The following is a 27,363-nucleotide window of genomic DNA, read 5'->3' on the forward strand; positions in this document are numbered from 1 at the left end:
GTTAATTGCTGAACGAAACTAGAAGCTATTCGAAGGAGTTCTCTGGCAATTTCTGCATATAAAAATGTAAACGTACTTACGTTTTCGGTAAGCAAACCTCAAGCGAAACCAAACTTTTTATTTTCTGCTTTAATGGACCAGCAGTAAACTGCAAACAGCAACGGCAAGCGCTCAGCGGGACAACACAACTTTTGCACAGCGAAACCGATAACTTTTTCCGCAAAAATTAGCTCCCGTACACTACCGCGAAATTGTTAAACTATTCAAAAACCAATATTATAGTTTTTCTCGTCGCCACTTTTATATTTCTACACTATATGCGGGAGGTAATTATCGGGAGTAATAAAAGAGGTTGTATTCGCGTCAATGGTCAAACATAAACTCATTTATTGCACAGCATCGGCCAGCGATGCTGTGGTAAATAGGGTGACCCTAACAAAAAGTACCTACTAAATAACTATCTTCAATCGTTAATTCACAAATTCCGTAATTCGGGACCCTAAACAATAAGGAAATCTACCTCAAAAATAGAAATTAAACAATAAACAACTAATTCATAATAAAAATTGTTCTTTGGTCGCCATTCTTTCCATTTGAATCTGAAATCTGAAACTGAATCTGAAATCTGAAATCTGAATCTGAAATCTGAAATCTGAATCTGAAATCTGAAATCTGGATCGGAAATCTGAATCTGAAATCTGAATCTGAAATCTGAATCTGAAATCTGAATCTGAAATCTGAATCTGAAATCTGAATCTGAAATCTGAATCTGAAATCTGAATCTGAAATCTGAATCTGAAATCTGAATCTGAAATCTGAATCTGAAATCTGAATCTGAAATCTGAATCTGAAATCTGAATCTGAAATCTGAATCTGAAATCTGAATCTGAAATCTGAATCTGAAATCTGAATCTGAAATCTGAATCTGAAATCAGAATCTGAAATCTGAATCTAAAATCTGAATCTGAAATCTGAATCTGAAATCTGAATCTCAAATCTGAATCTGAAATCTGAATCTGAAATCTGAATCTGAAATCAGAATCTGAAATCTGAATCTAAAATCTGAATCTGAAATCTGAATCTGAAATCTGAATCTGAAATCTGAATCTGAAATCTGAATCTGAAATCTGAATCTGAAATCTGAATCTGAAATCTGAATCTGAAATCTGAATCTGAAATCTGAATCTGAAATCTGAATCTGAAATCTGAATCTGAAATCTGAATCTGAAATCTGAATCTGAAATCTGAATCTGAAATCTGAATCTGAAATCTGAATCTGAAATCTGAATCTGAAATCTGAATCTGAAATCTGAATCTGAAATCTGAATCTGAAATCTGAATCTGAAATCTGAATCTGAAACCTGAATCCGAAATCTGAATCTGAAATCTGAATCTGAAATCTGAATCTGAAATCTGAATCTGAAATCTGAATCTGAAATCTGAATCTGAAATCTGAATCTGAAATCTGAATCTGAAATCTGAATCTGAAATCTGAATCTGAAATCTGAATCTGAAATCTGAATCTGAAATCTGAATCTGAAATCTGAATCTGAAATCTGAATCTGAAATCTGAATCTGAAATCTGAATCTGAAATCTGAATCTGAAATCTGAATCTGAAATCTGAATCTGAAATCTGAATCTGAAATCAGAATCTGAAATCTGAATCTAAAATCTGAATCTGAAATCTGAATCTGAAATCTGAATCTCAAATCTGAATCTGAAATCTGAATCTGAAATCTGAATCTGAAATCAGAATCTGAAATCTGAATCTAAAATCTGAATCTGAAATCTGAATCTGAAATCTGAATCTGAAATCTGAATCTGAAATCTGAATCTGAAATCTGAATCTGAAATCTGAATCTGAAATCTGAATCTGAAATCTGAATCTGAAATCTGAATCTGAAATCTGAATCTGAAATCTGAATCTGAAATCTGAATCTGAAATCTGAATCTGAAACCTGAATCCGAAATCTGAATCTGAAATCTGAATCTGAAATCTGAATCTGAAATCTGAATCTGAAATCTGAATCTCAAATCTGAATCTGAAATCTGAATCTGAAATCTGAATCTGAAATCTGAATCTGAAATCTGAATCTGAAATCTGAATCTGAAATCTGAATCTGAAATCTGAATCTGAAATCTGAATCTGAAATCTGAATCTGAAATCTGAATCTGAAATCTGAATCTGAAATCTGAATCTGAAATCTGAATCTGAAATCTGAATCTGAAATCTGAATCTGAAATCTGAATCTGAAATCTGAATCTGAAATCTGAATCTGAAATCTGAATCTGAAATCTGAATCTGAAATCTGAATCTGAAATCTGAATCTGAAATCTGAATCTGAAATCTGAATCTGAAATCTGAATCTGAAATCTGAATCTGAAATCTGAATCTGAAATCTGAATCTGAAATCTGAATCTGAAATCTGAATCTGAAATCTGAATCTGAAATCTGAATCTGAAATCTGAATCTGAAATCTGAATCTGAAATCTGAATCTGAAATCTGAATCTGAAATCTGAATCTGAAATCTGAATCTGAAATCTGAATCTTGAATCTGAACCTGAAATCTGAATCTGAAATCTGAAATCTGAATCTGAAATCTGAATCTGAAATCTGAATCTGAAATCTTAATCTGAAATCTGAATCTGAAATCTGAATCTGAAATCTGAATCTGAAATCTGAATCTGAAATCTGAATCTGAAATCTGAATCTGAAATCTGAATCTGAAATCTGAATCTGAAATCTGAATCTGAAATCTGAATCTGAAATCTGAATCTGAAATCTGAATCTGAAATCTGAATCTGAAATCTGAATCTGAAATCTGAATCTGAAATCTGAATCTGAAATCTGAATCTGAAATCTGAATCTGAAATCTGAATCTGAAATCTGAATCTGAAATCTGAATCTGAAATCTGAATCTGAAATCTGAATCTGAAATCTGAATCTGAAATCTGAATCTGAAATCTGAATCTGAAATCTGAATCTGAAATCTGAATCTGAAATCTGAATCTGAAATCTGAATCTGAAATCTGAATCTGAAATCTGAATCTGAAATCTGAATCTGAAATCTGAATCTGAAATCTGAATCTGAAATCTGAATCTGAAATCTGAATCTGAAATCTGAATCTGAAATCTGAATCTTGAATCTGAACCTGAAATCTGAATCTGAAATCTGAAATCTGAATCTGAAATCTGAATCTGAAATCTGAATCTGAAATCTAAATCTAAATCCAAATTTTTTTTTTTTTTTTTTTTTTTTTTTTTGTACGTTGTATTTAACGAGGGATTAACCAAGAGTTTTCACCCTCACAAATCTAAATCTGAATCTGAAATCTGAATCTGAAATCTGAATCTGAAATCTGAATCTGAAATCTGAATCTGAAATCTGAATCTGAAATCTGAATCTGAAATCTGAATCTGAAATCTGAATCTGAAATCTGAATCTGAAATCTGAAATCTGAATCTGAAATCTGAATTGGAAATCTGATTCTGAAATCTGAATCTGAAATCTGAATCTGAAATCTGAATCTGAAATCTGAATCCGAAATCTGAATCTGAATCTGAAATCTGAACCTGAAATCTGAATCTGAAATCTGAATCTGAAATCTGAATCTGAAATCTGAATCTGAAATCTGAATCTGAAATCTGAATCTGAAATCTGAATCTGAAATCTGAATCTGAATCTGAAATCTGAATCTGAAATCTGAATCTGAAATCTGAATCTGAAATCTGAATCTGAAATCTGAATCTGAATCTGAAATCTGAATCTGAAATCTGAATTGGAAATCTGAATCTGAAATCTGAATCTGAAATCTGAATCTGAAATCTGAATCTGAAATCTGAATCTGAAATCTGAATCTGAAATCTGAATCTGAATCTGAAATCTGAATCTGAAATCTGAATCTGAAATCTGAATCTGAAATCTGAATCTGAAATCTGAATCTGAAATCTGAATCTGAAATCTGAATCTGAAATCTGAATCTGAAATCTGAATCTGAAATCTGAATCTGAAATCTGAATCTGAAATCTGAATCTGAAATCTGAATCTGAAATCTGAATCTGAAATCTGAATCTGAAATCTGAATCTGAAATCTGAATCTGAAATCTGAATCTGAAATCTGAATCTGAAATCTGAATCTGAAATCTGAATCTGAAATCTGAATCTGAAATCTGAATCTGAAATCTGAAATCTGAATCTGAAATCTGAATTGGAAATCTGAATCTGAAATCTGAATCTGAAATCTGAATCTGAAATCTGAATCTGAAATCTGAATCTGAAATCTGAATCTGAAATCTGAATCTGAAATCTGAATCTGAAATCTGAATCTGAAATCTGAATCTGAAATCTGAATCTGAAATCTGAATCTGAATCTGAAATCTGAATCTGAAATCTGAATCTGAAATCTGAATCTGAAATCTGAATCTGAAATCTGAATCTGAATCTGAAATCTGAATCTGAAATCTGAATCTGAAATCTGAATCTGAAACACAGAGAACAGACGTACAAGCTATCTCACGAAGCTTGTGTAAAATTTCCAACGAACATTTTAACCAATTTTTCCTTTTTGGCTTAACCGCCAGATGTCTCCAAATACGCCAAAGAGAACTGTGAAAATTTGATTTGTAACTTTTGAACGGCGCAATAGATGGCACTGTTTTAAGTCAAGTTTCAACGTATTTTTTGGGTGTCAGCATTTGAAATTTTACACACTTTTTTAAAGATTTTTTGTTCGAGCTTGTACGTCTGTTCTCTGTGTCTGAAATCTGAATCTGAAATCTGAATCTGAAATCTGAATCTGAAATCTGAATCTGAAATCTGAATCTGAATCTGAAATCTGAATCTGAAATCTGAATCTGAAATCTGAATCTGAAATCTGAATCTGAAATCTGAATCTGAATCTGAAATCTGAATCTGAAATCTGAATCTGAAATCTGAATCTGAAATCTGAATCTGAAATCTGAATCTGAAATCTGAATCTGAAATCTGAATCTGAAATCTGAATCTGAAATCTGAATCTGAAATCTGAATCTGAAATCTGAATCTGAAATCTGAATCTGAAATCTGAATCTGAAATCTGAATCTGAAATCTGAATCTGAAATCTGAATCTGAAATCTGAATCTGAAATCTGAATCTGAAATCTGAATCTGAAATCTGAATCTGAAATCTGAATCTGAAATCTGAATCTGAAATCTGAATCTGAAATCTGAATCTGAAATCTGAATCTGAAATCTGAATCTGAAATCTGAATCTGAAATCTGAAATCTGAATCTGAAATCTGAATCCGAAATCTGAATCTGAATCTGAAATCTGAATCTGAAATCTGAATCTGAAATCTGAATCCGAAATCTGAATCTGAAATCTGAAATCTAAATCTGAATCTGAAATCTGGATCTTAAATCTGGATCTGAAATCTGAATCTGAAATCTGAATCTGGAATCTGAACCTGAAATCTGAATCTGAATCTGAAATCTGAAATCGGAATCTGAAATCTGAATCTAAAATCTGAAATCTGAATCTGAATCTGAAATCTGAATCTGAAATCTGAATCTGAAATTTGAATCTGAAATCTAAATCTGAAAACTGAATCTGAAATCTGAATCTGAAATCTGAATCTGAAATCTGAACCTGAAATCTGAAATCTGAATCTGAAATCTGAAATCGGAATCTGAAATCTGAATCCGAAATCTGAAATTTGGGTGTTCAACGGAAGTTTTGGCCACCATCTTGGAACTTGCGGTAGACAAAAATCCTACTAAAAAAACACACCCAATTTTGGCTTTCGCTGTATCTCATTTGCCAATGAACCGATTTTCTAAATTCCATTTTTTTTTTGTTAATTTGATTATTATTTTCTTAAAACATCTACTCGGTTTTTCAATCTGAAAACACAATTAAAAATTTTATAAAATCAGCGCACTAAATGAAACCTACAAGAATTATAAGCATTTTAGAAAAAGGGACTTTCTCCATTCTGTACCATATACTAGATGGTAAAACATGTTGACTTATTTTTTCAATATTGAGAAACGAGAATAAATAATCTATACAATGAATTAAAAGCACTTTTAAAAGTCATCGAAATCGGTCAATATTTACGGCAAAGAGAACGTACGCAAACTACTGGTGTTTGGCCTTAGATGTAAATGGATATTTTGCGATCAGCTTGGGAAGGTTAAGTGAGATGTCATTTGTGTGATTTTGTTTGTATTTTTTCATATTTTTGTAATTTTTGTCAGTTTTTATATGATTAAAATGACAAAATGAGAAAATATGCCAGTTTTGTAATGATTATATAGTTATTTTCAAAATTGTTGTAATTTTTGCAACATTTGTAGTATTTGATATTTTGTCACTTTGTTTTTGTTGTTGTAATTTTTGTTTTTTTTGTAATTTGTGTAATTTGTTTTTCAATTTTGTAAATTTTTGTCATTCTTGCCATTTGAGTCAGTTTTGTTATATCCTGTTTATTTCAACTTTTATGTCATTTCTGAGGCCATTTTAATAACTTTTGATTATTTTTTCCTTTTTTCATTTGTTTGTCGATTTTGCCATTTTGTATATTCTGTCATTTTTTATCATTTCTGTTACTTTTTTAACTAGAATAAATAAAAAAAATGAAAACAATGCATGGAATAGGAAAACAGCATGGCTGAATTCGCGTGGCTCGTTGTCCGATTGGCATCAAACCTCGATTAATTCAACCATATCACAAGGCTGATTTAACCGTAATTGAAATGTCTCTCCAATTTGAATTTATTTTGTTCAAAATATGGCTATGGACTGGTGTAATATTCGCCCTTTCATTTCAAAAACTCCGGTTAAGTTATTGGAATAAAAAATGACAAATGTAAAGAAAAAAGATTAGGTTCACAAAAATATGGGCAGCCGTCCGACCGAAATGCTCAATTGCATAAGGAAAGAGCGTACCTCTACCACTTATCAAAAAAGCAAATGCGCGCCTTATCAATGGTAACAAACAATTTCCCCTATCTTTGGCTAGTCGGTTTCTAGGTGCTATTATAGGTATCACTCAAAATTAAATCATTACAACAAATTAAGTTACCTTCATCAGGACGCTACGAATTTCAATACATTTTTTTTCTCATAAAAAATCTAAACACTTTCAGAATGCGATCCGGTTCGATTGTAGGGCTGGTATGGACCATCGTCGCCCTTTTGGGACTGAGTAGTGGCTCCAGAATTTTGGGCCTTTTTCCCCATCCCGGACTGAGTCACTTCAAGGTTTTCCAGCCGATCATGCGTGGATTGGCCGAGGCCGGTCATGAAGTCACCGTAATCAGCTATTTTCCCAATGCGCAGAAATCAGTGCCACCACTTCCAAATTACCGAGACTATGCCTTCGAGGGACCAGATGTGCTGACCGACAGCTTCAGCATTGAGGTGGGTTATGGTTTTTTTAGGTGCTTGAATTGTACTTGTTGATAATGGACTATTTTTAGGAACAAAATACTAGGGACTTTGTGAGCAACTTTATCGAGTTCTACGAGTTAGCAGACTGGGGATTTTCAAGTTGCGAAGCTGCTCTCGGTTCACCTGCGTTAGACGAAGTCCTCAAACTACACCGATCGAAGCCCTTCGAGCTGATCGTAACGGAGTTCTTCTCTACCGACTGTATGCTGGGGTTGGCGCATGTTATGAACGTTCCCTTCGTAGGTTTGAGCAGCTGTGCTCTGATGCCTTGGCACTACGATCGAATCGGTCTACCGGACAGTCCAGCTTACATTCCTTCCGAGTTCAGTAGGTTTTCTGAACGTATGGGCTTTTGGGAGCGTGCCGAGAACTGGATCGTTACACGTGCCGTAAAATTGCTGTATCACGTGGTTCAGTGGAATGACGATCGTTTGTTGGCGAAAAAGTTTCCCGGTTTGGCTATCCCAAGTGTACGGGACATCGCGAAGAATGCAAGTTTAGTATTGGTTAATCAACATTACACTCTAAGTGGGGCTCGACCTCTTGTACCTGTTGTTGTTGAAGTCGGTGGAGTTCACATTGAACCGGTTAAACCGTTACCAGACGATTTGGCCAAACTACTGGACAGTTCCGTCGAAGGAGTTATCCTCATTTCTTGGGGTTCCGTACTGAGGGCATCAACGCTGCCAAAACCTAAACGTGACGCCATTTTCAGTGCCCTCAAACGCCTTCCTTACAAAGTCCTGTGGAAATGGGAAGACGACAACATGGACAACATACCACCGAACGTTGTGATCAGAAAATGGTTACCGCAAAGAGACGTTCTTTGTAAGATCCATCTACTGTTTAAAACATTTTGAAAAACCTCAAAGAAACCTTTTTCAAATTCAAGGTCATCCCAACGTGCGACTCTTCATGGCTCATGGTGGTTTGCTCGGCATTTCGGAAGCAGTTCACTGTGGGGTACCAATTGTGGCGACACCTTTCTACGGGGATCAATTCCTGAACGCGGCAGCTGTCGTCAATCGAGGAGCTGGCGTTCAAATGTTCTACGAACAGATAACACCGGATTACGTGTTCGATTGTCTACAGAAGGCACTCCAGCCTGAGTAAACTGCCTTAAATATTTTTGAAATTTTACTACTGATTTTATAAATTCTTTTTAGGATCCGCCAAGCGGCCCGACATCTTTCGGATGCGTTCAACCATCGACCGCACACGCCCCTTCAGCTGGCAATTTGGTCCATCGAGAATGTGCTCAGACATGGCGTACGGCGCTATGAACGATCCTATGGTTCGAATTTGAATCTGGCGGTCTACTATTCGTGGGATGTCATTCTAGCGATTTCCGGTGTGATTTTGTTACTGTGCCTTTTGTTGATCAAAATATATCACCATCTGTTTGGTGTAAAAACTGCCAAAGTAAAAAGATCATGAAAAAAAGTTGGCTATAAGTGAAGCACTTGAAGTGCGAAGAGCGTAAATTAAAAAAAAAATGTATGTTCAAAAAGTGGTTGAAAGGTATTTTATGTACAGGTTTGAAAAAGAAGGTGTTTAACATTTAGAAAGCCTCATTTGTTATATTAGTTTTAAATCGCAGCTTGTAAGTTAAGATGGGGACAATAAAACCCCGAATCTGTAGAGCCAAATTTGAATACGGTAAGTTATTTTCGGCAACGACTAGTAAGAGTACGTCTCATTTAAGTTTCGGAAATATCGATGGCAGATGGAATCATATGACTTGATGACGGAGAAACATATAATGTTGTTTTATGTACAGGAATAAAGAAAGATTGTTACAAAAAGTTCATATTACAGTAAGACCACCAATAACGTGAACAGGAGAGATTAGGTACAAAGTTTTGAAATATCACCGGGTGAAAGCGTTCTCTGATGAATCAAATTTTTGAATAAATGAATTTCATGAATATCTTTAACTATTTTAATTAATTTCACGAGTTATGCATCGGTCCGAAATTCATGAAGATTCTCCAAACTTACAGAAATGCATGCAATCAATATTTTTGTCGCCAAATCGAAATAATAAAGTTTAGCTTGATATAATAAAAATTTCCAAAATACAAAAATAAATAAGGAAATTGTTTTCTTAAACAATTTTCCTACTTAAGACCATCACTCAAACTCGGAAAAATGATAAATTCTACTGTAAAGATTCAAAATTAAACGGATTCAAAATTTCAAAAAATCTAATAAGTAGAACTATAAAATTCGATAAATTTGTTTGAAAATTAAAATAAACATGAAGATAAAAAAGATTCGTTTTTTTAGTTTTTAAAATACTTTCCAAAAACATTTACCGTTTAAAAACCTCTTTTGTAAAAATTTTATATACAACTCTAAGGAAGAGCATTTTTGGTTCCGTTAATTACTTTTTCCGGAAAGACATCAATAAATGATTCAAAATGATGATCCTTATTCTGAATAAGAATTTGCTTGAAAATATATTTATTTTAGGCAGACTGAAAGATTACAAAAGCAAAAAATCGAATTGTGGAAGATGGGTGTTCTATAACCTTTTGTATTCTTAATTTTATTGATTTTTTCGATGAAAAATTACTTTTTTAGGTTTTGTGCAATTCTCAATCTCAATCTTGTGCAATTCTTCAATCTCAAACAGAAAGTCATCAAATATGACGTTTTTTGTGTTTCCTTTCCTCAAAATAAGCAGCATTTTTTTCAAAGTTAAGGGGGGGGGGGGAGGGGGGGGGGTTTGGGTCTAACGGGTATAAAAAAACACCATTTTCACGATTTTTTTTCTAGAGCTATCGTTCAAACAAATGTATTTGAATTTTTTGCATTATACAAAGCATTGTTAAAAGAACATTTAGTAATTTTTTCGTAGAAAAATATTGAAAAATGAGCCGGTGACGGAGCACTTTCGAGGATGCCTTTAAGAAAACAGGATTTGCGGTGGACACTGTATCTCAGCACAGAATCATCTGAAGTCAAAAAATCAGAGCAAAATATTTTTAATGGATGTTTTTCTGGACCCCAACGTTTTTATTTAACTTAAAAAAAATTTTATGAAATTTTTGTTGCTGTTTGAAGTAAAAACTACGATTTTTCACGAAAAAATCCGCCATTTTTCAGCTGTAAAATCTTTCCAAAGTAAAAAAAACAAAAAAAAAAAAGTTGGGGTCTGGTATTTTATATGTAGAAAATATGTTCCAAATTTGAAAAGAATCGGATAAGTAGTTTCAAATGACGATGTCCAAGGACTTTAAAAATGAGCTTTCGAGAAAAAACGCGTTTGAAGTTTCTGCTCTTGCTTTCTTGCAGTATTAGATAGGAGGAGATAAAGGCCTATAATTTCTACAGTTTTGCTCCAATTGACTTGAAAATTTGACACAACATTCTTGAAATGTTTTACAATAAGAAAATAAAAAAATAAAAAATCGACCCTCCCCCCCCCCCCCCTTAAATAACTCGTTTTGTTTAGCATTTAAGATTTCCAGATATTTCCAGGAATATCCGGACCGGATGAATCTGGGCAATTTAATCTTAAAACCGGACATCTGATTGCAAAATTTTCAAACCAAAATCCGGACAATATCCGAACAAATTTGGTCAAAACCACGGATTTAATAAATAAAAATAAAAAATATATATATTTTACATCAAAACATAACAGCTCATTTTAAGTCTTATTGTAGGCTTCCGAAAAACTGTTCATGATTATTTAGATTAAACTTGCTCAAAAATCGTTTCTGGACGCCAACATTAAAAAAACTTTTTTGTTCAATTTAGAAAATAAAGTGAAAAAATCTGTGCCAAATCCAAGTTTTTATTGCGAAACTTCTCCTAAATTTTGTGTCAAATATTCGGATAAGTTCGGGAAAATCAGGCAATCTTTCAAGCTCATCTTTGCATCACCATAAAAATTGGGTTCAGTTAAGCGTTCTTTAAACACTTTCCAGCGATGTTAATATTTTTCTTTTGAAGATAACATTCTTTAAGTTATTTCCAAATGATGATGGCTCAATATTTTTGTCCTGAATTCTAGCAGAATCCCTTGAATATATAGCTAAGAAAAATGAATTACAGATAGAATAAAACAGGACTACCGAGCAAAAAAAAATAACAATTTTAAATCAACCAATGAATGAATGGACGAGTTAAATTCAATAATCATGGTAGATGATCAAAATCGGCTGTTTAAAAATATAAAAACTTTTTTCAAATTTGGGATTTAAATTTCTTTGAACTACAACATTTTCGACTGAAGTGTTCGTAGTTTACAAAGATGTAAGTTTCTTGAGAATGAATTTTTTCAAACAAATTATCCATATTTTATTACTTTCTATGCACTATTTTAGCTGAAGGAACATATGCATATGTATGGAAATGGTCATAAAAATTTTGTTTTTAAAAGTTTCCAAAATGTCCCGCCTTTTTCTAGCGATGTCCCGCTTTTTATTAGTGAAATGGCCCGCTTTTTTCTAAAAGTATCTGCTATTTAAGCCTTAATGTAGTATGAAATTTAGTTGCATACAAGCTTTGGTGCAGTTTATTCTAATTTATTAGTTTTTTTTTGTATTTTAATTTATTTCCCTTAAAAATTGTTTCAAATTCCCGTAATTTACAGAATGATGAAAAGTTAACAATAAATGTACAACTTTGTTCGCAGAAATCAATATTTCTGGCGATGTTGGAAAATTTTTATCAGTGATTTAAAAAAATATTATCTAAATCAAAAATCGCATCAATTTCTTTAATGTTATGTTAATCTTAAGTTTTCCACGTCATTTATTCAGTCTGTAAAGCCTTAATCGGCTAAGACGGTGTGTGTCTTTCGAAAAATTAATGATTTTCAATTTACTTTCAAAAGTTATTTAAAAAACAAAAGCTGATTGAAAAAAAACTTATTGCAGATTTGGATTTAGGGCGACTGAATTAATCAAAATTAGCTTATTATTTGCACCTCGAAAAAATGTACATTTTGTGGCCTTTTGTAGTTTATAAAACCCTTTTGAATGTGGAGTTTAGTATTGAGAAAAACAAAAACACTGTTGGAATCGAATGCAAAAATAAAACACTTGGTTTGATTCCAGGTTAAAGATAATTTTATTGAACATCATCTCGTCAGGTCATTATAAGCGAACGTGTTGCTCTATCGATTGTTAGAGAGTTTTTCGGTGTTTCTCATTTCTATATTCGCCTACCTATAGCACACACTTATACGCTGCCGCGCACGTATTGCACAGCTTTAAGTTTCCCACCTAAAGCTTCCCATGCATACTGCATACAATCGCATGCTGGCGCTCAAGATGTAATAGGCTGTTGTCAATCTATTTGCTACCTATCTATAGTATATATTGTGATGAATGACAAATTGGTTTTGATTACAGTTCACTTTCTAATTAACACTTCCCCACAATTTGCACATTCAGCATATTCAACAGTCGCCGATGCGTATTTTTAGGTAACCCCTTGGTGAACGCGTCGGCTGGTTGATCTACACTCGGGATGAATTGCAGCTTGACTCGCCCTTGCTTGATGAGGTCCCGTATGAAGAGATATTTGACATCTAGATGTTTCATCCTCTGGTGTGATCTTGGTTCCTCTGCTATGCTTATGCACGGAATGCTGTCCTCCATTATAATGAATGGTGTTATAACCACATCCAATTCATTAAGAAGTTTTGTTATCCACATCCCTTCTTTGGCAGCAGCACATAGTGCAATTAGTTCTGCTTCACTCGTTGATAGGCTGATTGTTGGCTGTCGTTTCGTTGACCACGAAATCAGATTTCCATAAAGTTGATATGCATATCCTGATACCGACTTCCTGTCGTCTGGATCATTTGCAAAATCCGCATCTCCAAATCCAACTACCCAACAAACATTTTTCGCTGAACCACCGCTGAAACACTATTTCGTTATAATTTTAATTCAGCTATCTTGCTGAAAGAAGGCAACCAAAATTCAGGGAGAAGCTGCTGTTCAGCTCTTAAACATCGACATTTGGAGAAATTAATCAGCGAAGTTGCCATGAAACGTCAATTGACGGTTCCAAAAAAAAAAAAACAAAAATAATGATGACTGATGTACGCCCGATGTTGCCAGCTATTTTTCCCCTCTCTTGTTGTTTTTGCTTCATTGAAACTTGTCTCGAACTCTAAACCTTCGACTTGTTGGTCTCATGCCGCAGAACGCAGAACCAACTATGGATTCTGTAAAGCATAAGAAAAGTGTCGTTCTTAAGCGACCGAAATATCTCCCAACCAAGGTCAAATTCACATGAAGAAATTGAAATTGAGATGCTTCGTAAATAAAAAGAAACTTTCCCGACTAAGGTCATTTTATCAAGAAAAATGAGAAACTATGAATAATAAGACGATTAAAAAATTCTTATTTCAAACCATTCGCTATCATGCATTGGTTGATCCATGACAACAACAGAAATTTTGATATATAGCTGAAAGTCGCTGTCGAAGTTACCCTTGTACAGCTGACGCCTGTCAAATTTGAATGGTGTCAAAAATGGTTGGACAAAGGCTGAACGAGTTATTCTTCAACCAATTTTCCTCTACTTTCTATTGGCTGAAATAAAACTTCCTTACATGCTGAAACAGCGCTGAAGTATTTCGTTCTTCAGCCAGAAAGCTGAAACAGCAATCAGTACCTTAACACAGCATACGATCAGAGAATTGGCGTTTTTAATCAGCAAAAATGTTTGTTGGGTAATGCAGGTCTATCGTTGTGTTTTGCATACACAATCTTTGTGTTACTTGTTCCTCTCAAGTATCGCAGAATCCGTTTTAATCCTGACCAATGCCAATCTGTTGCGCAGTTTGTATACTTGCTCAGAGTATTCACTGCAGCACAGATATCTGGTCTTGATGTCAACGAGAGATATTGAAGGCATCCTATCAATTCTCTATATGGTTGATCAGTAAGTTTCCCTTCTGATTTTGACCATTTAGTGTTATTATCCAGAGGTGTCCCCACTGGTTTACACTCAGCCATTCCAAATCTTTCGAGAAGTTTCTCAACATATCGCTTTTGACAAATCTCGATAATTTGATTTTCAAAATCACGGTTGATTTCCATTCCCAGGAAATGCTTTACTTCGGAAAGGTCTTTCATTTGGAATAACCTTCCAAGTTTTTCCTTTATCCATGATATTTCATCTATGTTCTTAGCAATTAACAAAATGTCATCTACATAGAGTATAAGAATTATCCCCTTGGATTTCGATTTGTAAATACAACAATCGTTTTTAAGTGAAACAAATCCAAGTTCTTCCATAGCATCATTGAAATGTTTGTTCCGCTTGCTTTAGTCCATACAAGCTTTTATTCAGACGAACAATCTGACTTTGTCCGTTTTCATTGAGTGGCAATTTCATGAAGATTTCCTCTTCCAATTGTCCATTCAAAAATGCTGTTTTTACATCCATTTGGTGTACAAGTAGTTTATGTTCGTTTGCAAGTGCAAGTGCCAAACGAACGCTTTCAAGCTTTGCAACAGGCGCGAATGTTTCAATATAGTCGAATCCTGGTCGCTGTGAACATCCTTTAGCCACTAACCGTGCCTTGTGCCTTCCATCTTCTTTTAACGAGAAGATCCATTTTGAGTATATTGGCTTTACTCCTTTTGGTATACAGTTAACCACTGTCCAAGTATTGTTGCTATGCAATGCATCTAGCTCTTCTTTGAGTGCTTGCTTCCATTCCTCCCAGTCCACTAGTTCTTTCAAGTCTTTGATGTTTTGTGGAACTTCTCCATTTTGAATTGAAGCCATTCTTGCTGAGTAGTCCGAAAACCAATGGGGTGGTTTTCTATTCCTCTGGCTCCGTCTCAATTCTTGTTGATCTGCATCTTCCTCTCCATTAGCTTGACTATCATTTGCGCTTTCGTAATCAGTTTCGCCAACTGATTCCTCCAATGCATCCTGATGCTCAACTGGATCTGGATTCCGTTCAACTATGGTATCATCTTCTATTTGATCTTCATCAGATGGTGATCCTTGACTATCATCTTGATCCTCTTCACTAAGATCTTCATAGTTATCCTTGAATTGAAATTGTGTGTATATTGTCAAATCCTGTTCCCCAGGATTGACTTCATCCAATCCATTTCCACGATAAACCATGACCGATTCGTCGAATACAACGTTTCTACCAATTTCAATAGAATGTGTTTCGTCATTCCACAATCTAAAACCATTGTTTGCGTATCCCACAAAAATCAATGATTTAGTCTTGGAATCCAATTTTTGACGTTTCTCCTTTGGGACTTGCTTGAATGCTCTGCATCCAAAGATTCTCAAATGTTTCAAATTGGGTCGTCTTTTAAACCACATTTCATAAGGAGTTTTATCTGACTCTAACCCTTTTGTTGGAGATCGGTTCAAGAGATATGTTGCAGCATTTAATGCCTCACCCCACATATCTTTAGGTAACCCGCTTTCATGAAGCATTGCTCTTACCTTTTCCATCAATGATCTATTCATCCTTTCACTGACTCCGTTTTGCTGAGGAGTATATGGAACTGTATAAATCATTTGAATTCCGTTTTCCTTACAGTATCTTTGGAATTCGTTGCTTGTGTATTCTCCGCCATTATCACATCGCAGCATTGAAATACGGGTTTCAAAATATGCTGATGCCATGGCTTCATACTCCTTGAATCTCTCAAAGACTTCAGACTTATGTTTCATCAGGTAAACTACGACAAAATGCGTATAGTCATCGATAAAAGTTACAAAATAGCGATAACCATCGTATGTTTCCTGCTCCATGTTCCCACAGACATCTGAGTGTATTAATTCTAATGGTCGTTTCGATCTTGGCGATTTCATACCCTGAAATTTAAAAGCAGCTTGCTTCCCTGCCAAACAACCATTACATACGTCAGTCTGATTTTTCTTTTCAGAAGATAGATTGATTCCCTCAACCATACCTTTTCTAATGAGTTTCTCCAAACTAGTAGTACTTAGATGTCCTAGTCTTTTATGCCATGTCTCGAGACTCACCTGTTTTCCAAAATATGCTGATCCGTTTGCATCTTCTTCGGACTTTCCATCCCAAATGCAATCAATGTAGAATAAACCATCAGTGAATCTACCTTCACCGATTACCTCATTTTGGTATTCAAAGATAACCTCTTTGTCTGAAAAAGTAACCCTTTTCCCATGAAGACTTGCCCTTCTAACCGAAAGTAAATTTTCTTCAAGATTAGGAATGAAAAGAACAATGTACAATTCCAATTGCTTTATTAAATTCTTGCCAACCACAGATTTCAGCCGCAACTTAACCATCTTCGTAGCCCGAAGATTCTCGCCACTTTTGGTACTTTTCCTTCTCCTGCGCTTTGAACTTCTTCATCAAAGGGCACTTGTTGTAAAAATGCCCCGTTTCGTTGCAGCCGAAACAACGCGTGGTTTTCTTCTTTGATGCAAGGGCTACGTTCGGCGAATTCTTTTCCCTCGCCATGTCTTCCCCAGCTTCTGCATCAAAGAACATCCGTTTTATTTCGGTAGTGGTTTTTCCGCACAGGTCTTCATTCGACAACACAAGTAACGCTCCTTTGACATGCTTGTATCGCTCTGGAATGGCACTAATCAATGCGTGGATCTTTTCCTCCTTTGAGATTCCGCAATTCATCCGCTCCAATTCCCGGACGATTATATCGTACTCATCGAAAATCGTCCTCAGAGGAGCATCGCGATGACGATATTTGATTGAGAACAGCCTTTCTCTCATGTTGACGAGTGCAGCAGTGCCCGCCTTCTCGTAGGTTTTAATCAACACGTCCATGGCTTCCTTGGCGTAGTTAAGGCCAATTGATTTGTTCAGGACTTCGTTGTTTACAAGCATGACGATTTCGTCGAGTGCTTCGACGTCATCGTCCAGCCGTTTCTGAAGTTTCGTCTTCCTTGCGGCTTCTTGCTCCGGAGTAGCACCTGCAACCGCTTCGTAATACTCTTCTTCGTTCGGAGTCCGGGTGAGTGTATGGAGCAGCTTGAGCTTCGCCAATCGGTTCTGGATGCGCCATTTCCACGGTCCAAAATTCGCTTCGGTACCGTCGAAAACGTTGTCTCGCTCCGCTTGCAGAACAGTGGTAGCGTAGGGTAAGGTGCGCTCGAAAGTTCCCCTTTCGAAGCCACCGTTCCTACGTCCAGCCATTGTTCGGAGTTGTCGTCCTGCCCTGTTCCGATGTATGCGTCACTCGGTGTCTGCTTCCTCGATGACTATCAGTCTACCACTGATCAAGATCTGCTGCTTCCAGTTAACCACTGGTTTAAGATAACCGCTCCAAGCTCTGCTACTCCTACCAGTTGACCACTGGTTTTTCTGGTCCACTCCAAGGGCTGCTGCTCTTACCAGTTAACCACTGGTTATTATAGTACGATGTACTGTCCGAGGTCTCAGTTGACCACTGGGCCCATAACCTTTTGTTGGAATCGAATGCAAAAATAAAACACTTGGTTTGATTCCAGGTTAAAGATAATTTTATTGAACATCATCTCGTCAGGTCATTATAAGCGAACGTGTTGCTCTATCGATTGTTAGAGAGTTTTTCGGTGTTTCTCATTTCTATATTCGCCTACCTATAGCACACACTTATACGCTGCCGCGCACGTATTGCACAGCTTTAAGTTTCCCACCTAAAGCTTCCCATGCATACTGCATACAATCGCATGCTGGCGCTCAAGATGTAATAGGCTGTTGTCAATCTATTTGCTACCTATCTATAGTATATATTGTGATGAATGACAAATTGGTTTTGATTACAGTTCACTTTCTAATTAAACTTAGTGCAGTGAAATGTTACTTTTAACAAACACAAAACAAAATTGGGGGTAAGATTTGTTTTTTGAGGAATAATGAAGAATATTTCAAATAAGCATAAAAATAGTTATGACGTCAACGATTGTTTTAGAATCAAAGTGACTAGTCTGTCGTAACTACAATTCCATATTCAAACATTTCAATCTCCCAGATGGAGAACGCATCACTTCGGTCTAAAACTCGTTCAAAGACTGATTCGACCAACCGTCATCCAACTCCCACCAAATTTTTCCCATGCACGCTTTATTAATGTAGTAGTGATACTTTGTGCTGTTTTTCCAAGCTCACTACTACAAGCAATATACATTCCGCCAAACATAAATTGAATTAAGCGCTCTATTGCAGTAGTATTTCATTGCCACAGTTCATTACCACATTCATCCACCGTCCAAGTATGCGTCGTTCAAAGCATATGCACACCTTTTGCCAACCAGGAATGTTAAGTCTGTTCATTCATTTCATTCTCTAGCATCTATCTACCACATAGTCATAAAGTAATAGATACTAGTTTTGAGAAGTTTTTTCCTTGACTCGTGAGCAATAAACAACTGTCATGTGGCTTTCGGCTTATGTTGAATAAGTAATTGATGAATGAATTTTGAAGTTTTAATGGTCTGAGCTTGTTTAGTTGCACTTCCTAATAAACCATTCTAAAGGCGAATTAGGGTGTCAAGATTTGAGGTGGAATACTGTAGGTTTGTAAATTTGCAATTCGAAATTTATAATAAGAAAAAGTTCCAATGTGTTAACTGTATAGTGTCATAAAAAAATGTGTTTGGCCTAGAATGGTATAAGCTTAAATTTGGAACCAATTTTTGGACGAGTTTTTAACACTTATTTTAAATATCATTTTTGGTCAAGTAGTTTCTTGTTACTGCGGTAAATTTACTTCTGAACTAAAAAAATTACTTAGAAAAAATCTTCATGGGAGAGGGGGGAGGTGGGGTCTTAAACACTGTTCGCAAATTTCTCACAATTCCTCAGAAATAGGTATGGGAGAGTGGGGAATCATGGGCCACTTTTTTTTGTTGTTCCATAACTTTTTATTATAAAAGATAGAATGAAAATAAAAAATGGTATGTTTTGCTACATTTTCAAGGTATCATAAGGTTTTTTTTTTATTTTTAATAAGTTATTTTTCCCAAATTCTGACTGTTTGAAAAAAAGCAATATTTTTTGGATTTTGAAAAATGGTGGGGAATCGCGGGCCACCAAATCCAAATTGACCAAATAACATGCAAAGTTAATGAGTCGACCCAAAACTGTGATTTCCTAATTCATTTCGTTATTTTTAAGCAATTTCAGATGATGAAATAAAAAAGAGAGCTGTGTATGATCGAAAAGATTCCAAAACCTGGCTCGCGAACGTTTTGGCAAAATTCCTTATACAGGATGGACAAAATATTTTTCATAACTCTTCATTTGATAAAAGAAAACTTTACAGATAGGAAAAACGTATTTTAAGTTCTGAATGTGTATAAAAACATAAAAATATAGGTGATTAAAGATGTGTGTATTGAGATGTACAATCACAGCGAGTATTCCTCTCAGTGTATACGCCCGGAGTGTAATAGCTACGGCTATAGAGTAAATATGAACAAGCGTGTATAAACTGTGTTCATCTAATAAAAGTTTTTCTCTCGACTAAATAAAACGTGCTTTTGCTTTGTTCCGAAGTTTTCCGGTGTTAAACCTTTTTCTGGCCATCCGAAACTCAATCCACTTTAGGTTATTGGCCCAGTTTACGTTTCGTCGCGAGTGCACGAAAGTAGAAACAGTTTCCGACTATGGCGGAAGAAGGAAGCGAGCGGTTCCATCTCGCCTTGTTTGATGGCTCCAACTATTCCGCTTGGAAGTACCGGATGATGGTCCTACTAGAGGAGTACGACCTTCTGGATTGCCTGGATGCGGAGATAGACGAATTGGATGCGCTGAAGGTCGAGGATGACGATCCGGCTCCTGTTCGGATGGAAAAAGCGAGATTACGAGAGAGGCACTTGAAACGTGAACGAAAGTGCAAGTCATTGCTGATCTCCCGGATTCACGACTCCCAGCTGGAGTATATCCAGGAGAAGAAGTCTTCGAAGGAGATATGGGAAACTCTGCAGCGGGTGTTCGAAAGGAGAAGCATTGCAAATCGGATGCACCTGAAGCGCAGCATGTTGCAATTGCGTTTCGAGGGTGGCTCATTAAAGGACCACTTTTTGAAGTTCGATCGTTTAGTGCGGGATTATCGAAACACGGGCGCTGTGATGGAGGACTTGGATGTGTTGTGTCATTTGTTGCTCACGATGGGCCAGTCGTACTCCACAGTGGTCACAGCCCTGGAAACCATGCCAGAAGAGAACCTTAGCATGGAGTTTGTGAAGTGCAGACTTTTGGACGAAGAAATCAAAAGAAGTGCACAAGAAAGTGATAGTGTTTCTGTGAGAAATAACGGGGCTGCGTTTGCCGGCACGAAGCAGCAAGTGAAAAACAAAATAAAGTGTTTTGGCTGCAAAGGGGACCATAAGCTTGCTGATTGTCCGCAGCAGAAGAAGAAAAAGCAGAAGAAGAAGAGTTCTAGAGGAAGTGTTGCCAGTCCGAGTGGTTCTGGTGGTGTTAGCTTCGTTGGTGTGTGTGGGGGGTTTGAATCAAATGAGGGCTCTTGGGCTAAGTGGTTCATTGACTCCGGTGCCACAGATCACCTGGTGCGAGACAAGCATCTGTTTACAGAACTTCAGCCGCTGAAAGATCCAGTTATGATTGCTGTAGCGAAAGATGGGGATTCTATTAAGGGAACCCATTTCGGCACTGTGAAAGTTATGTCGCGAGTGAATGGTAAATCGATTGAGTGCACGATAAACGATGCGTTGTACGTTCCACAATTAAGATGCAACCTGTTTTCTGTCCTTCGAGTTGAAAAAGCGGGAATGCGTGTCGTTTTTGAGGGTGGAAAGGTGAAAATATACAACAATTCTGATATCGTCGCGTGTGGTTTCCGTCGTAACAAACTTTACGAACTGGATTTTGTGGTGGATAAGGGCGCGTCTAGTGAATCTTCGTTGCTTGCTTGTGGACGTATTCGGAAGGATCTTGAACTTTGGCATCGCCGTTTGGGACACATCAGTGAGAAGAAACTTGAAGTGTTGATTCGGGAAAATATGGTGTCTGGAATGAAATTGGACGGTACGAAAACGAAAGATGTGGTAGTTTGTGAACCGTGTGTTATGGGGAAGCAGACACGCAAACCGTTTCCGTCGGTTGAGGGAAGAAGATCTTCGCGAGTGCTTGAACTGATCCACACAGATGTGTGCGGTCCTGTGACACCTATAGGACTCGATGATGTGAAGTTTTTCGTAACATTCATCGATGACTGGAGCCATTTCACAATGGTTTATCTCCTGCGTACCAAAGATGAGGTGTTTGGTTGCTTTAAGGACTATGAAGCACTTGTTACCGCCAAGTTCGACACCAGAATCTCACGGGTAAGATGTGATAACGGTGGTGAGTATAAATCGAATCGTTTTCGTAGTTTTTGTAGATCCAAGGGTATTCAGCTGGAGTGGACCGTGCCTTATACTCCAGAGCTGAATGGGGTCAGTGAGCGTATGAACCGGACGCTAATAGAGAAGGTTCGCGCTATGCTAGCAGACTCGAATGTTGATAAGTCCTTTTGGGGACAGGCTGTTCAGACGGCAGCTTTCCTTGTAAATCGAAGTCCCACGAGTGCTGTTGATAAGAAGAAGACACCATATGAGTTATGGGAATCCAAAAAGCCAGATATTTCGAAACTACGTGCTTTTGGGAGTCAAGTGTTTGTGCACATTCCTAAGGAGACAAGGCGTAAACTCGATTCTAAAGCGTGGAAAGGAATTTTTCTGGGGTATTCGCCAAACGCTTATCGTGTGTGGAATCCTTCTAAAAGACAGATCGTAACGGCGCGTGATGTTGATTTTGTGGAAATCGGGGATAGTGTTGGGAAGCAAGTCGTTCAGTGGAAGCCGCAAGTCAATCGGCAGTATATCACGAATTGTGGTGGTTCCGTGTCGGACAAGGAATCATTTCCGGAACAGGATGGGGATTCCCCAGTGGGGGTTGGAAACGAGGTTTCAGACGATGAGTTTGATAGTTTTGTGAATGACTCTGATCCTGAGGGGGGAAGTGATGGGATTCTTGTGGACGCTGATAGTGGTGGTGAACCTGCGGAAAGTAGTGAACTTTCAAGGCCAGTGAACTCTGGGGAGAGGCCAGTGCGTAATCGGAAGCCGCCGGAGTGGCATAAAGACTTTGAAATGGAATATGCCAGTTTCGCGTTGAGTGCTATGAACTTTGTGGAAGATATACCGGGAACAATTGCTGGACTGCGTGAACGAGAAGATTGGGAAAAGTGGAAGTGTGCCATACAAGAAGAGTTAGAGTCGTTGCGGAAGAACAACACTTGGACTTTAGTGAAGTTGCCCAAGGGCCGTTCAGTGATTAGTTGCAAGTGGGTATTTGCCATGAAGAAAGGATGCAGAGGTGAACCTAGGTACAAGGCTCGTCTTGTAGCAAGAGGCTTCAGCCAGCGGAAAGGATTTGACTACACGGAGACGTATTCACCAGTGGCGAAGCTGGATACGATTCGCACAGTGTTGGCGATAGCGAATCGGGATCGGCTGCATCTGCACCAAATGGACGTGAAGACAGCTTTTCTCAATGGCTCTCTAGATGAAGAAATTTTTATGAGCCTGCCAGATGGAGTTCAGCAGGGGAAAGGTTTGTGTTGCCGGTTGAACCGATCCATTTACGGTCTGAAGCAGGCTTCCCGGGCGTGGAACACCAAATTCCACGGGTTTGTGAAGCGACTTGGATTTGTCCGAAGTGAAAACGATCAGTGCCTGTATGTGCGAGACGATGGAAAGCAGCAGATTATATTAGTTCTCTATGTCGACGATATCTTGTTGGCTAGTTCCTGTCTCGAAGCACTGTGTACGGTGAAGAAACTCCTGGCTGGTGAATACGAAATGGTTGACATGGGCAATGTGCAACAATTCCTCGGGATGCAGATTAGACGGAACATGCAAGAGGCTGTTATGACCGTCAGTCAGAAGGAGTACTTCGAAGGCTTGCTTAAGCGCTTTGAAATGTCGGAGTGTAAGCCAATCTCGACACCGATGGAACATCGGCTGAAGTTGACGAAAGGAGTTGAGGAGTTGCGTATCGAGAAGCCGTATAGAGAGCTAGTGGGCTGTCTCATGTATGCGTCGTTGGCAACCAGACCCGATTTGTCGGCAGCAGCAAACTTTTTCAGCCAGTTCCAAGTTTGCCCGAATGAGGAGCACTGGGTGCACCTTAAGCGTGTGTTGCGGTACATCAAAGGCTCGATGGATGTTGGATTGGTGTACCAGCTGAAGGAAAACGAACCAATGTTGACGGTGTTTTCCGATGCTGACTGGGCGAATGACGTGACTGATCGCCGGTCAGTTACAGGATGCGTGTTCAAGGTTGCTGGTTGTACAGTGAGCTGGATTACAAGAAAACAGCAAACCGTATCGTTGTCGTCTACGGAGGCCGAGCTAGCTGCGCTCTGTACTGCGGCTTGCCACACGCTATGGATGAAGCGGATTCTGGTGGATCTCAAGAGGTGCCCGGAGACTCCAATACAAATCTGTGAAGATAATCAGTCTACCATCCGGATTGCCGAGGATGCCCGTGGTCATGGAAGACTGAAGCATGTGGATACGAAGTTCCACTTCCTACGAGATCTGATCCAACAGAAGGTGATCAGGGTCGACTACGTGCGGTCTGAAGAACAGGAGGCAGACATAATGACGAAGAGTTTGCCAGGGTCCACGTTTAAAAGGCTGTGCGTGGGACTTGGTCTGGAGCGTTGCAGTGATTGAGCAGGGGTATTGAGATGTACAATCACAGCGAGTATTCCTCTCAGTGTATACGCCCGGAGTGTAATAGCTACGGCTATAGAGTAAATATGAACAAGCGTGTATAAACTGTGTTCATCTAATAAAAGTTTTTCTCTCGACTAAATAAAACGTGCTTTTGCTTTGTTCCGAAGTTTTCCGGTGTTAAACCTTTTTCTGGCCATCCGAAACTCAATCCACTTTAGTGTGGCCCACGATTCCCCACAAGCTATGATTTGCAAATTGGTTGCGTTTGGGTGACTTATTGATGTTTCATCAAAAATTCCTTTTCCACGTGAAAGATCATGAAAAAACTAAGATCCCAAGCGTATGAGCATATTTTTGTTATGCATTTTAGGTTCCTTATCGATGAAATTAGCGGGTGTTTTTTTAATTATGAAAGTAAATTTTTCTAACTTTTTTTAGCTAGATAAATAAATGAAGCATATGGTGCGTATTTAAGTCAACAACATATAGAAATATATGCTCACGCAAAGTGACGACGATGACAGTTGGTTTGAGATTTTTATCTCAACACACATCTGAGATATTAAAAGTGGCCCACGTTTCCCCATGGCCCACGATACCCCACTCTCCCCTACTAATTAAACTACTGTCACACTATTTTCATCTTACTTCAAATTTAAACTTATCATTTTGCACTTGTTTTTAAAATTTTAATCAGCTCATACAAGCACTTTACACATTCCTCCTCCCTAGGGAAAACTTTCATACAATAATGCCTTGGGGGGAATGTTGCACGCAGTTTGCTGAGGGACCATAGAAGTGAGCCTACATTCCGGCGTTTACAACGTCCGTGAATGTAGAGTCGTTCGAATCGATAAGTTTTCGATAGAATTGGAAAACTGGCATGCCATGCTTTATACTCAGTTTTTTTTCGCAAAAAATCGTTATTTTAATTTTAAGATATCAGACTGTTACAGAATCTACTGCAGAGTCAATTTGCATAGATCGCAAATCGAACGCCCCCACGGATTTCCTCCAACTTAGACGGGCATCGTTGAAATTTCTCAAGCCATTGACAACCTGCTAAGTAAAGTGAATATTCTAATAAGTTTCCAACCTTACACAAACCAGTCGATCGTACTTAGAAATCAATCATCGATACTTGTATTTGCTCGGCAAGTTCACTGCTAGTTTATTTTGATCTGGTAGTGTGACTGTTCGGAAAACAAACGTTCACATAGAATACTTTTTTGTTGTTGTTGAAGAGATATAGATCAATCCACACGGTCGTAACTTTCAGAACTGTGGGAGTTTAATTAATATTGATGTGTTTCTGGGACAGCCTCCTCGGGTCGGTTCTCGGCTCAGATCTAAGTGGTTGACGATTGACACATCTGGCGATCTGTGATCGTCAAACTCAACTCGCCCGCGCCAAGTAAAAAGTGACTTTAATTGATTCAGAACACGAATTGTACCAAGTTTTTCCTCTGTTGAATCGAAAAAGGGAAGTCGATCACATTGGGAAAGAATTATTATCAAGCAGGTATATTCATACCGCGGCGAGAGATTTATTGAAGGCAACTAATTTGTCCGTCCGGGTTTGTTTAAAGTTGATATTTAGGGAAGGAGGGGCGCTTCCAGTTTTAATCCGTCTCTATCAGATGGAAAACAAGAAATCAGTTTGTTGATTTATGTAATTATGTGATTAGAATTTAATGGATTGGTTTTAATGGTAATTAGACGATCGCTTGCAATAAATAAAACAAACACTTGTAAGTCACAGTGCGGTCGACATGGGATTAGCATTTGGAAAAGAATTCTATTTGAAATCCTCGATGGGCGTTATCTGCTTTGAGGTGATTAAGTTTAGGGAAGGTATCGTTCTTTTTTTTTTAATAAAAAATTAAAGAATCATTTTTTTAATACAAATGTTTAAAAAATCGATCTGATTTAACCCGAATTTTTCCGACGGGAATAATAATAGCTTTTAAATCTCTACTACTTTCAATCTAATAATGCACCTCATTCGGCTGGAAAAAAAATATTGCTTCCAATCGGGATCCTTACCGGTTTACTTCAGTCTTGTTGAGTCTTGGGGATCGGTAGCATTTTCAGAGGGGAGTATCCGTCTGGCGATTGTGGTGCTGGTCAGAAACTGACCCCAAGGGGAGATAATGGATGTTCGAAGATGAGCATCGCGAGACCCAGACCTTCTTGGCTTCTGAAGATGCATTCCGCAAATTTACGATGGCGAGGTAACAAGTTGTCGGAAACGAACGGGGAAATTAACTTAAGCTTCTGCTTCTGTTGTTTCAGCAGATCCTTGGTCTCTGTCGGCCTCCTCGCCGTTCGTCGTCCGTTGGTGTTGCAATCTTTCAAATTGAATTGGCGCGCAGACAACCGGGAGCAGAACGATTAACTTTAAGGGGGAAAATAATAAGTAGTTGGTCTTCGAATGGTTTTATCCTAAGAATGATATAAAAAGTGTAGTCTGAACCGCCCTATTCTTTTACGTTCTACAAATTTACTGAGTAGTAAAAACTGAAGCAATCATTTGCATTTTTAAATGAGATAAAAAAACTGAAGCATAAATAAAGAAAAGAAAAAATAAATAAATAAAAAAGTTGATTGCGCCTGAACTTATGCAAGTAAAATGCAAATATTCTTAAAAAATAATCACTTGGATATGTGATACATATAAAAAGAGGATTTCAGATTTCAGATTTTAGATTACAGATTTTAGATTTTGCATTTCAGATTTTAGATTTCAGATTTCAGATTTCAAATTTCAGATTTCAGATTTCAGATTTCAGATTTCAGATTTCAGATTTCAGATTTCAGATTTCAGATTTCAGATTTCAGATTTCAGATTTCAGATTTCAGATTTCAGAAAAAAAAAACAGATTTCAGATTTCAGATTTCAGATTCAGATTTCAGATTTCAGATTTCAGATTTCAGATTTCCGATTTCCGATTTCAGATTTCAGATTTCAGATTTCAGATTTCAGATTTCAGATTTCAGATTTCAGATTTCAGATTTCAGATTTCAGATTTCAGATTTCAGATTTCAGATTTCAGATTTCAGATTTCAGATTTCAGATTTCAGATTTCAGATTTCAGATTTCAGATTTCAGATTTCAGATTTCAGATTTCAGATTTCAGATTTCAGATTTCAGATTTCAGATTTTAGATTTCAGATTTCAGATTTCAGATTTCAGATTTCAGATTTCAGATTTCAGATTTCAGATTTCAGATTTCAGATT

At 37.3% G+C, this 27,363-nt stretch overlaps 1 protein-coding gene across 3 annotated transcripts in view; it reads left to right on the forward strand.

The window, feature by feature from the left end:
- LOC129747679 (UDP-glucosyltransferase 2-like) overlaps positions 1-9,373 on the forward strand; it is an 80,849-nt gene extending 71,476 nt beyond the window's left edge. For 2 of the 3 annotated variants that reach the window (XM_055741990.1, XM_055741992.1), the window contains exons 2-5: positions 7,133-7,406; positions 7,466-8,264; positions 8,329-8,545; positions 8,603-9,373. In XM_055741990.1, the coding sequence (XP_055597965.1) occupies positions 7,134-7,406; positions 7,466-8,264; positions 8,329-8,545; positions 8,603-8,873 (1,560 nt within the window). In that variant the 5' untranslated portion in view covers position 7,133 and the 3' untranslated portion in view covers positions 8,874-9,373. Of the gene's footprint in view, positions 1-7,022; positions 7,029-7,132; positions 7,407-7,465; positions 8,265-8,328; positions 8,546-8,602 lie in introns of those variants that run through there. The other variant, XM_055741993.1, reaches the window with a different exon arrangement.
- The last annotated feature ends 17,990 nt before the right edge of the window (positions 9,374-27,363 follow it).

This window comes from Uranotaenia lowii, chromosome 2, assembly GCF_029784155.1.
Source record: "Uranotaenia lowii strain MFRU-FL chromosome 2, ASM2978415v1, whole genome shotgun sequence".
Lineage (NCBI taxonomy): Eukaryota > Metazoa > Arthropoda > Insecta > Diptera > Culicidae > Uranotaenia > Uranotaenia lowii.